Source organism: Bos indicus, chromosome 1 (genome assembly GCF_029378745.1).
Source record: "Bos indicus isolate NIAB-ARS_2022 breed Sahiwal x Tharparkar chromosome 1, NIAB-ARS_B.indTharparkar_mat_pri_1.0, whole genome shotgun sequence".
In the NCBI taxonomy this organism is placed as follows: domain Eukaryota; kingdom Metazoa; phylum Chordata; class Mammalia; order Artiodactyla; family Bovidae; genus Bos; species Bos indicus.
In genome coordinates this window covers 149,333,352-149,345,371 of record NC_091760.1, presented here as the reverse complement: position 1 = coordinate 149,345,371, position 12,020 = coordinate 149,333,352, and the positions used below count along the sequence as shown (strand labels likewise).

At 53.3% G+C, this 12,020-nt stretch overlaps 1 protein-coding gene across 3 annotated transcripts in view; it reads right to left on the bottom strand.

The window, feature by feature from the left end:
* SIM2 (SIM bHLH transcription factor 2) overlaps nt 1-12,020 on the bottom strand; it is a 53,169-nt gene that overhangs the window by 5,980 nt on the left and 35,169 nt on the right. For all 3 annotated transcript variants that reach the window (XM_070796784.1, XM_070796781.1, XM_070796783.1), the window contains exon 8: nt 1,213-1,360. In XM_070796784.1, the coding sequence (XP_070652885.1) occupies nt 1,213-1,360 (148 nt within the window). The remainder of the gene's footprint in view (nt 1-1,212; nt 1,361-12,020) is intronic.

Here is a 12,020-nt window from a genome sequence, read left to right as displayed (position 1 = left end):
GACCCCAGGAGATGCTGAGCGAGCCCGGTGTTCCGTGGCAGGAAGACAGGGAGCATGGAATAGCTCTCTCCCACCTAACGGGGCCCCCAGGCACGTTTCCTGGGGACACCATGCACCACGAGGCAGGATGTCAGGGCAACAAGGAAAAGGCAGAAACCGCTCGTGATCAACTGAGTGTCTGTGGCCCGGCTGCTTCCCTATTTAGCACCAGGGAGGTAAATAGGGGTCCCTTGAGGGTCCCGGAGCCTGGCTTCTAGCCTCGTCCACTTCCACATTTGGGACCCATTTCTGCCCTGAAGAGCCAGCCAGGCACTGGCACACTCATGGGAGGGGAAGTTGCCCCAAGGACCAGCCCCAGCCCATGCAAGTTGGCTCAGGAAGAATCATCACGGGACCAAAATGCTTTCTTCCCTACAGTTCTGCTAAAATCACTCTGCCTCAAAAAAACAAACAAACAAAAAAAAAACCAAACACCCACCTCCCAACACTCCCCTCGCCCAAACCCCAAGCAACCTGACAATCATTCTGTGAAAGAACAGAGAGCCCCAAACCTCACTGCATCAGACAGAAAGACACGAGAGGACCCCGTGCAGGCTGTGTCTGGGGGAACATGGAGCTCAAGGTCAGAGCTGGGTACAAAGAGATATAGCACGTAACAGCATGGCGGGCAGAAGTAATATTTGGTTCCAGGTAGACTTGTGTCCTGTGGCTTCTAACGGTCTTAACTGCCACTGAACTTAACTTCTGAGGACTTAAAGGCAGTAAATATTCATTACCATTTACGACAGGCTGTATAGGCAGACATGGAAAAAGTGGGAGGAGCAAGCATGATGGCCCGAATGTTAGTGGTCCCAGAGAGTGTTATCTTTGTATTCTCGGTCTGGGATGTGCACCCCCTTTCTGTCGTGTTCAAGATAGGGTGGCATCGCCTGCTCGCCCTCTGCCGCTCACATCCCCGCACCCGGGGCCGCTGTGTCCAGGGCAGGAGCATGTTCCCACCGCTGCCCTCGATGCTGACACAAAAATCGTTCAGAACCTCCCAGACAACCAGACTGTCCAATAGAACAGAGCAGGAGACAAATGAACAGTTCCAGAAAGAGACAGGGAGGGAGAGATGGAGCGTATAGGACCGATTGGATGCAGGATGGGGTGGCGGCGGGTAGGGCGGTGGGAAGGAGAGAGCAAGGAGAGAAACAAATACGTCTGACTTACGTGAGGACATAATTGACACTCACGATGCAGTGCGGCCGGGACGAGCGGCTGTTGTGCACGACGGTGGCGTAGCTCTGCACCCACACCCAGCCGCCCAGCTTGGACAGCAGCCGGTAGTACTTGGTGGTGACCTGGCCCTTCACCAGCACTGCAAGCACAAGGGGACAGGAGTCCCGAGGGACGGTTAGCCGGACCCGCCCGTGCAGAGGCTGCCCCCCGCGGACGACCTCGAGCTCCGGTTCCAGACCTTTCTGGGGCCGAGGACACCTTTGAGAACTTGACAAAGGGTGTGAGCTTTCTCCAAAGGAGGATGCATGCGCGTGTGCGTGCACTCCCACACACACACACGCACACACGCAGGGTTTTCGCTTCCAATTTTATGGGGCCCACGGAGCCCCTCCCGTGTGAAGAGCTCTAATTTAACTGCTTTCACCGGGAGAAGCATCAGTCCCCAGACAACACTGTCACCTGGCAGAGGGATAAAACTGGTTTTGCTTTTTAGTTTCCAAAATGCCATAATTATGCTAAAATCCCTGGAACTCTTAATAGGTATAAGGAATGGGGAGTGATGTAGTTATTTAAACACAGCAGTAAGTTAAGTGCGTTCAAGAAAGGGATCTTCGCTGCTCCCCAGAACTTGTGTGTGTGCACAGGGTGTGCTCTGTCTGTTAGTCTATTGCCATTTATACTTTCCAGTATTCCTGCCTGGGAAATCCCATAGACAGGGGAGCCAGTCCACATGGCTGCAGAGAGTGGGACGCGACTGAGCAAGCACGCACGTTAACCCTAGTTCTCCCTCGGCCCATGAATTTCCCATGTTGCTCAGATAGGAGAGACCCCTACACGGCTATGAAGTTGCTGAAAATTGGGCCTGTGGACCCATCTTCTCCGCAAGGCTGCAGACTCTGGACTGCTGGAGAACCACTTGTCAAGCCTCCAGGGACTCCTACACTGCACTGGTTCTCCGCAGGGCCTTCAGGGGTGCAGGGAGGCGGGGCTGTGGGGGTCAGGGGGGAGAGGAATCAGTGAGGTTCCCGTGGCAAAGACTCAAGGGCCCAGAGATCCCTTGTAGTCCTGCTTAGATTTCAGGAGAAAAGGGAGAGAGAGGTAACTCTCTGATAACAGGGAGGAGGATAAATAAATTGTGGAGTACCAAGCAGCCATTAGAATGATGACTGAGGGAACTTCCCTGGTGGTTCAGTGGTTAATAATCTGCCTTCCAATGCAGTGGATTATGGGTTCGATCCCTGGTCGGGGAACTAAGACCCTACATGCCTTGGGGCAACTAAGCCCGTGTACCGCAATGGGAGACCCAAAGACACAGCCAAATGATGATGGGTAAGAATTTATCATGTGATAGGGAATATGTATGATATAATGTTAAATAAAGAAAAGACAAGACTCAGAACTGCATAGAGTATAATTCTAATTATGAAAAAGTATGTGCACACACTCACACACAGCTAACTGTATGATCCTGAGCAAGTTACTAACTCCCTGAGTTACCCTGGTTGTCACAGGAGAAGGCAATGGCACCCCACTCCAGTACTCTTGCCTGGAAAATCCCATGGATGGAGGAGCCTGGTGGGCTGCAGTCCATGGGGTCTCGAAGAGTCAGACACGACCGAGCAACTTCACTTTCATTTTCATGCACTGGAGAAGGAAATGGCAACCCACTCCAGTGTTCTTGCCTGGAGAATCCCAGGGATGGGGGAGCCTGGTGGGCTGCCGTCTATGGGGTCGCACAGAGTCAGACACGACTGAAGTGACTTAGCAGCAGCAGCAGCAGCAACAGAAAGACAGTCACAGTTCCTACCCCACTGGGTGCTGTGAGGGTTAGAGCATCTACATGAAGATTTAGAACCATGGCAGACGTGCGTGAAGGGCTCTGTACATACCAGCTCGCACTTATCAGACTGATACAATTACAGGCAATTTTCATTTTCTCTTCCTGATTCTCTAAATTTCCAACAAGCACGGGGTGTTAAGTTTTAAAAACAGAAGGAAAACTTATTTTTCATGTAGGCAAACAGTCTGTGTGGGAGTGGGAAGTGAAAATACAAGGTCTATGAGTATCCCCACTCCTTAGGGATGAAGCCAGGGACAAACGAGTAACCACCGTCCGGCCCAGAAGCCGAGGCTGAGCTCTGGTATAGCACAGAGGCCAACTCTTTCCCTCCCGGGCTTAATGTCTGCACCTCAGTGGGCTCAGTGGGCAGGAACAAGATCCCACGCTGAAGAGTACAGCCCAAGGTAGTAGGTAAGAAGAGAGTCTTTCCAGCGCTTCTTTCTGAGGATCGCTTTTTTATGTTTTTATTTTGGGGCTGGGCACAGGGAATCTTAGTTCCCAGATCAGGGACTGAACCTATGCCCCCTGCAGTGGAAGTGTGGAGTCTTAGCCACTGGACTTCCAGGGAAGTCCAAAGGGTTACTATTTGAAGAACAAAATACAAGGTTTCTAGTTCCAGCTCATTTTCTCATGCACTGCCTCATTTATTCCCCTACACCATGGCAGGTGGGCATCACCAGGAAACCAGGGCTAACACAGCTTGAGAGCATGGCTGAGGCCCAAGCCAGGTGCTCTGACTCTCGTTTCTCCAGGCCTGCTGAGGCAGGATGGGGCAGTGGGCCTTTCAAAGGTTCTGCAAAGCTACTTACAGGGATGGGTGTGAGCCAAAGCACAGAGGAAACTCAGTTAACAATTTGTTCATGGCCCCCCAAAGAGAGGCCACAGGGTCAAACTGAGGGCCTGTCTGTGGATTTCCTGAGGTGTCATTCCTTCTTCAACTGAAACGCTCGTTAATCTCTTTGGCTTTGAAATCTATTCCTTGCAGTATCTATAAAGCCCCTGGGACTATGACAGTATACTTTTCCTTTTTCTTATCTTATACTTTAGGCTTCCCCTTAATCCTTACAATATTCCTAAAAATCTCCTCATAATCACCTTAAGCTAGATACAATGAATATTAGAATATTTATCCCAACTGTTTTAGATGAGGATTCAAACGGCAGAATTTGCAGCTGTTTTATTAGCTCTGACCCTTCCTGATTCTGCTAAGATTAAACTTAGGTACAGAGACCAAACAAACATAGGTATATGTTTAAAAAAAAAAATTTTTTTTCTTCTCTGTGACTCATGCTGATAATCAACATATTGATATAAGTTGAAATCCTAGATACTTAGTTACAACGTTCCTGGTTTGTTGGAGCTCCTCATCTAATCTGTCGGACTGCATCAGCCATATGACAGTTGCCCAGGTGAGGGCTATGGCGTAAGGCCCTGCTAACTGTGGTGGTTCGTGGGGGTCGGGGGGAGATGTCCCCAAAGCCTTCAGCTGCCCCTCCATCTGGGCTGCAGTGTCTCCCACATCAGGAGACCCATGTCCAGATGAGAGCCAATGGTCACGGTTTTCCAAGGCCACTTAGGAATAGAACTTTCGGTTCCACAAATGCTCTATCCAGAAAGACAGATAGCCTTCCTGGTTCCTCCAGAACTCCTCCTGCTTCCAGAATTTTCCCTGGAGGCAGAGCCAGGTCAATGAGCTGGCCTCTGGAAGGAAAGTAAACTTTGGCCACAAGCATAAGTTCCATTTCTGTTTTGAATTTTAAGAGCTAAAAGGATGCCAGTGACACTGTGGGCTTCCCTGGTGGCTCAGCTGGTAAAGAATCTGCCTGCAGTGCAGGAGGCCCCAGTTCAATTCCTGGGTTGGGAAGATCTGCTGGAGAAGGGAACAGCTACCCACTCCGGTATTCTGGCCTGGAGCATTCCACGTACAGAGGAGCCTGGTGGACTATAGTCCACAGGGTCGAGAAGACTCAGACACGACTGAGTGGGACTTTCACTTCACTTTACCACCTGTCATGGGTTGAATAGCATCCCCTTAAAAAGATATATTCTATATTCTAAATTCAAGAACCTGTGAATGTGACTCATACCTGGGAAAAGCGTCTTTGTAGATGTAAATAAGGATCTTAAGGATGTTATCATTCTGGATTAGGAGGAGGGCAGTAAATTTAATAACGTGTCCCTGTAGGAGACAGTAAGGACAAGACACAGACCCACAGAGGGAGACGAAGGCAGAGGACGGAGTAGGAGGCCACCAGCCAGGGATGCCAGCAGCCACCAAAACCTGGAGGAGGCAGGAAGGCTCTGACCCCAGAAGCTCCAGAGGAAAGCCGGCCCTGCCGACGCCGTGACGTGGGACTTCTGGCCTCCAGGACTGTGAGGCAAGACGTTTCTGTTACTTCATGCTACTCGGTTTTGCTGTTTGGTTACGGCCGCAATGCGGTAGACTCGGTTTCGATCCCTGGGTGGGGAGATCCCTTGGAAAAAGAAATGGCAATCCACCCCGGTATTCTTGCCTGTGAAATCCCGTGGACAGAGGAGCCTGGCGGGCCCCAGTCCATGGGGTCACAAAGAGTGGGACACGACGGAGTCACTACCACTTTCACTTTTTACTGCTGCCACGGAAGACTAAACCACCCCCGTGGGGAAGATGTAAGTGCGGTCCCCGTGTTCTTCTGGACTCTCAGTCTCTGCTGCCAATGGGGCCCCAGGGAGACTGCAGATGGCAAGACTGAGGACAAGCCACGTGGTCCTTAGGGGAGCGGGTCTCGGTGTGCTCACATGCCCCCCAACACCCCACTGCTCTACACCTGCTGCTGGAGGCAGTCTGGTTGGTAAGAAGATCTGTAAAGTTCAGGGGGCAGGGGGCGGGCGGCGGGAGGAACTTCCAGAAGGCCACACCATGCAACATCTGCACAGTGAGACAGCACAGAGGACAGGCTCCACAGACCCGTCGGGTCACACCTATAAACACCCGAAACTGCTCCCGGGGGGCAGGGCGGCATGTAGACGGCACTGTGCTTTCTAGATTACTTCCTGTTTCCTGGCTCATGGCTCCCAGTTAAGGCATGGGCTCCCCACACCTTCGTCAGCAAGGCAGAGCTGCTTCAACCTCCAGACTCTGCTTGGAGGGCAGCATATGGAAGGGATCTGTGTGTGAGTTAAGCTCCGTTGTCCGTTTCAGTCCAGAGGCCAGAGAAGCCAGCAGCAGAAGCCAATCTCCCCGGAACATCAATCTAAAGTCCTCACTGGAAATTGGAGTACTCCTTTAAGTGTAAAACCAGTTTTATTTATGTGTTTTTTGGCCGCGTTGGATCTTTGTGGCAGTGCGGGCTTTTCTCTACATGTGGCTACTCTCCGGTGGTGGCGTGCAGGCCTCTCACTGCAGCGGGTTCTCTTGTTGCAGAGCATGGGTTCTAGAGCTCGAAGGCTTCAGCAGTTACGGCTTGCAAGCTCCAGAGGATAGGCGCAGAAGTTGTGGCACGAAGGCTTCACTGCTCCACAGCAATTAAGGGATCTTCCCAGATCAGGGATCGAACCTGTGTCTCCTGCACTGGCGGATGGGATTCTTTACCACTGAGCCACCAGGGAAGCCCTCAAGTGTATCTTCTATCTGAAGACCAGCTGACATCCCATGGACACGTGTCCACAGACACGCTATGTTGGTGGCACAGAGTTGCCGTTACGACCAGAACACCCTTGGGGGGGTCATATGTTCTCCAGTTGACCATAAGCTCCACTCTCTTTCCCTGAGCCCGTTCATACATTCATGTTACATGCCTGCATTTGAGTCTATGACTCTTGTGTGTCATTTAGTGTGTTCTCCACAGGTCTACACCAGTTGCCTTATCTCAGTTCAGCCGCTCAGTCGTGTCCAACCCATTGCGACCCCATGGACTGCAGTATGCCAGGCTTCCCTGTGGATCACCAACTCCCTGCAGCTTGCTCAAACTCATGTCCATCAAGTCAGTGATGCTATCCAACCATCTCATCCTCTGTCATCCTCTTCTCCTCCTGCCTTCAATCTTTCCCAGCATCAGGGTCTTTTCCAATGAGTCAGTTCTTCGCACCAGGTGGCCAAAATATTGGAGTTTCAGCTTCCAATGAATATTCAGGACTGATTTCCTTTAGTATTGACTAATTGGATCTCCTTGCAGTCCAAGCCACTCTCAAGAGTCTTCTCCAAAACCACAGTTCAAAAGCATCAATTCTTTGGCACTCAGCTTTCTTTATAGTCCAACTGTCACATCCACAGATGACTACTGGAAAAACCATAGCCTTGACTAGATGGACCTTTGTTGGTAAAGTAATGTCTCTGCTTTTTAATATGCTGTCTAGGTTGGTCATAACTTTTCTTCCAAGGAGCAAGCATATTTTAATTTCATGGCTGCAGTCATCATCTGCAATGATTTTGGATCCCCCCAAAATAAAGTCTGTCACTGTTTCCATTGTTTGCCCATCTATCTGCCATGAAGTGATGGGACCAGATGCCATGATCTTAGTTTTCTGAATGTTGAGCTTTAAGCCAACTTTTTCACTCTCCTCTTTCACTTTCATCAAAAGGCTCTTTAGTTCTTCGCTTTCTGCCATAAGGGTGGTGTCATCTGCATATGTGAAGTTATGATATTTCTCCTGGCAATTTTGATTCCAGCTTGTGCTTCATCCAGCCCAGCGTTTCTCATGATGTACTCTGCATAGAAGTTAAATAAGCAGGGTGACGCTATACAGCCTTGACGTATTCCTTTCCCGATTTGGAACCAGTCTGTTGTTCCTTGTCCAGTTCTAACTGTTGCTTCTTGACCTGCATACAGATTTCTCTGTATGCAGGAGGCAGGCCAGGTGGTCTGGTATTCCCATCACTTGAAGAATTTTCCACAATATGTTGTGATCCACACGGTCAAAGGCTTTATAATTTTGTTATGACAGTTGCTTGAAATATGTTCCACGTGTTAAGGCTTCAAAGCCTTTTCGGAACACTGAAATGTTTTGATGGTTGGACACAGCCTGTGTTCTCTTTGGCATTGGGGCTTGGCCCACTCTGGACAGGCGCCTCCCTAGGGAAGTAGGTGAGATTCTCCACTACTTTGGATGAACAGCTATGCAGACATTAGGTTCGTCCTAAACACTGTGTCCACAAGAACTCTGCTCAGTGTCCCTTGACACACACCTTCGGGTCTACCAGTATTGATCCCTGCCCCACCTGTGCACCAGGCTGCCCCCTGCCCACCTCCAGGACCTGCAGGTCAAGCCCCCCACATACAAGAAAGAGTCCCCAAATGCTTCACGAAGGCAGCAAGGGGGCAAGCTCCAGCTGGGGAGCCTGTCCCCACGGCCCTGTAATGGGGCTGCAGGACTGCCCCTCAGCCACCAGGAGGCAGTGAGGGGAACGAGCCAGGAGGGCCCAAGACATTTCCCAGAGAAGCCCCTGGAACAGCGGTCCCCAACCTTTGAGCATCAGGGACCAGTTTTGTGGAAGACATTTTTTCCACAAACTGAGGCGGAGTGGAGGAGATGATTTTGTGATGATTCAAGTATATCACATTTATTGTGCACTTTATTTCTATTTTTATTACATCAGCTCCACCTCAGATCATCAGGCATTAGATCACAGAGGTTGGGGACCCCTGCCCTAGAGGACCCCCTCACAGAATGTTCTAGGGGGAGCACTGGCACAGTCTCCCTTGGAAAGCTCAGCTGGGAATGCCCAGGACCCCACTGACCACAGGCTGAAGTGCCGTGAGGTGCTGGGGCCATCCCTGCCCCCTTGTCTCAGGCCCTCTGGAAGGCCGAGCTCCCCAGAACCACACTGGCCAGCCCTGCTACTCCTCGCAAGGCTGTGTTTCTGGAAGGCGTTGATTCTGTCTTTAGGGGCTGTGCTTTCTTCAGACTGTGGACTCCTGCTCCCGGTTAAGATAATATTTTGAAGAATGTGTGAAAACCGTATGGCTGACCACGGTCCTCTAGAGCCTCCGTTCATGACGTCCGATCAGGCCTCTAGCAGAGCCCTGCGCCTGGCTCCTCGGTTTCGGATCGCAGTATGGAGGAGACAGCTTGACCTGGGAGAACCAGAGGGTGACCTCCTTTGGTCCTGGGTGTCCACAGCTGTTAATTTTCTTCCCAAGCTGAATTACCTCATGAACTGCAAAGACAGAAGGTCCGTGCATCTCACAGGAAGCGGCTCCCCCAGGGGCCTTGGAGGCCTGAGGGGCCCAGCGAGAGGGTCACTGTGGCCGCGTTCAGCTACGGCGGCTAGGGGAGAAGCAGCCAAAGCCGAGTGGCCGCCCAGGTCCCAGGCAGCCCCCAGGGCAGCTCTGGGTGTGGCTGGACTGAAGGACCCGAAGCCCCATCCCCAGGGGCCATCATGGGGACTCGTGGGGACCCTGCAGGGCGGGAGGTCGGCTGGGCCGCTGAGCCACCAGAGCGGCCGGAGACACGACCAAAATGTCACCTGGTGAAGGGACGCGTCCCACCTCCTCCGTCTCCTCTCCTGTCCTCCCCAAGCCAGGGTGTCCAGTGGGAACAGGACTGTGCCCACCCCCCAGGCGAGGACACAGAGACACTGAAAAGAAGCCCTTTTCATGGGCTGAATTGTGTCCCCCTGACTGACAAGTTCACATGTTGACATCCCAACCCCAGCATCACAAACATGACTGTCTGGAGACAGGGCCTTTAAAGAGGTGATCGGACAACATGAAGTCACATGGGAGAGCCTGACCCCATGGGACCAGGTCCTCAGAAAGAAGAGAGGAGAAAGCGACCCAGACGCAGGAGGAGGACATAGGGAGAAAACGTCCGAGCATCCACACGCCAAGGAGAGAGGACAGAACCCAGCCCCGTGACCCCCGACCTTGACTTCTGGCCTCCAGCTCAGTGAGAAAACACTCTTGTGCGGCTCCTCGCCCAGTCGGCGGAGTTCTGTCAGGGCTGACTCATGCAGTCCATGCGGGAGCCGAGAGGAGGGCAAGCCGTCAGAAAGAGCCCAGCCCAGCCCAGGGGCACCTCCCCGAGCCCGGGCCCAGGGGTGGCGCGCCTCAGCCTGGCCTCGGGAGCTCGTGTGTGGAGAACACTCCCCCACCTGACGGGGACCTGGGGCGGTAAGGGCCTGTCCCCCCGAGAGAGAGAGAGAGAGAGACAGACAGACAGACAGAGACAGAGAGAGAGAGTGAGCGAGGAGACCGGCCTGCGCAGGAAGCGAGGGCAGCTTGCGGAGAGAGGGCCATGAGGCCAGGGAGTGGGGCAGCTGAGTAGACGCTGTGGAGAGAGGACCGTCACGTGGGCCGACGCACCAGAAACTCCCAGAGACCCCCCTCTTCCTCCCTGGTGGTCCCCCCTACTCCCCAGACCCCCCTCCCCTCCTCCCAGACCCCCCACTCCTGGCCCTTCTTAGGCCGAGCCCATGCTGACAGAGGACAGATAAGCAGGCAGACTCGACATCCCAAGAGTGCCTGGCTGATGCCTGCCGGGGTGTAAGTACCTGCACCCCCTCTCCCCTCAGCACCCACCAGGGGCAGGGGTCCTGCCCGGCTTAGGGTCCCCGGGGCATGGAGGGCCCGTCAGCAACGCCGGCTGACATGCTGCCTCCCTCAGGGGCTCCCTCCCTTCCGCAGGTCCTTCCCACTCACTACCCTGCTTCGGCGACCGTCTAGATAACCTGCTGCCCTTGGACCTAACTCAGCTTCTGGAGTTTAAGGAAGGTAAGGCAACGCCAAGCCTTCCTGGGGGTGGAGAGGTGGGAACAGGAAGCCCAGGAAAGAGAGCGAGGCCTCGGGGACCACACGTTCAGCATCGCCCGAGCTCTACGAAGACCTGCCTCCAAACACCTGCCCCGGTTGAGGACCATCATCGCGTTCCTCATCCAAAGCTCCAGCTCTGAGGGTCAGTGACCTTCAGGGTGGTGTCCTGGCTGCTGGGAGGGGGCGTCTGGAGGGGGGTGGGTCCCAAGGCTGGAGCCAAGGCTGAGACCCACCTTTGCCCCGTGTGTGGGTAGGAGCCTGGGCTGCCACTTTGCTGACACACTGATATGGGGTGCAGGGAAGCTGGTGGAGGGGAGCCGGGTTGGATCTGAGGCCACACCCGTCCACCCCGGGGCCCGCTGCCCCCTGCTCTGGGCCTCCTGCCTCTGCAGAGGCTTCTCGGCCACAGTGAAGGTCGGAGTCACACAGCAATCACTGTCAATACCGCTGTTCTCCGTCTTTGATTGACCAATTCTACAGCTCATTTGGGAAAGAAAGCCGTTCTCCCTCTGGTATGTAAACCCTCCACCTTTTCTGCGTGTCTCTGAGATGCCTGGGTGCACCTTCCCTCTCAGGGTCCCTTTGATAACCGCAAGGTCTGGAAATCCCCATTCCAAATGAAGGAAGGTGAACTCATCACGTGAATCGCAGGAGACCTCACAAACACACCCTCTTCCGGTTCTGGGAAGTCACATGAGCTGGGGAAGACCAGGGGCTCCTGGTGGACATGCTGGAGACCCATCGAGTGGTTAGAACCACTGAAGACCAGAGTGCCCAACAGGCCCAGGGGGGGCCAGTCCCACCCACAGGCCTCTCCACCTCCTGGCCCACCCGGCCCACCTGGCCCAATGGCCCTCAGGTTCGATAGGTGAAACGCATTCGGTCCACATTGGGGAACCTGGGAGCCTCCTACTGGCCACCACCATGGCCAGTTTCCAAAGCCCGAGTTGAATTTATTCTGCCTGAAAAATCCCCTGCTCCCCTCTGTTAGCTAGGCAGTGTGAGAGATATTAAAAAATGGTATTTAAAACAAAGACTTTTAATTCTGTTAGCTTCCTCTCTCTGCATTTCCAGGTCAGATTTCCCAACTTGCTTCCACTCTTTGGGGAACAACTCTCCCTCCATGTAATTCAAGGATTTACTGTTAACTCCTATGCTGCAGAGAGAGGCTCCCAAGCCCTCCTGTCTCAGGGAGATGGGGCTGGGAACCCCAGGGCTGGGGCTTCCCC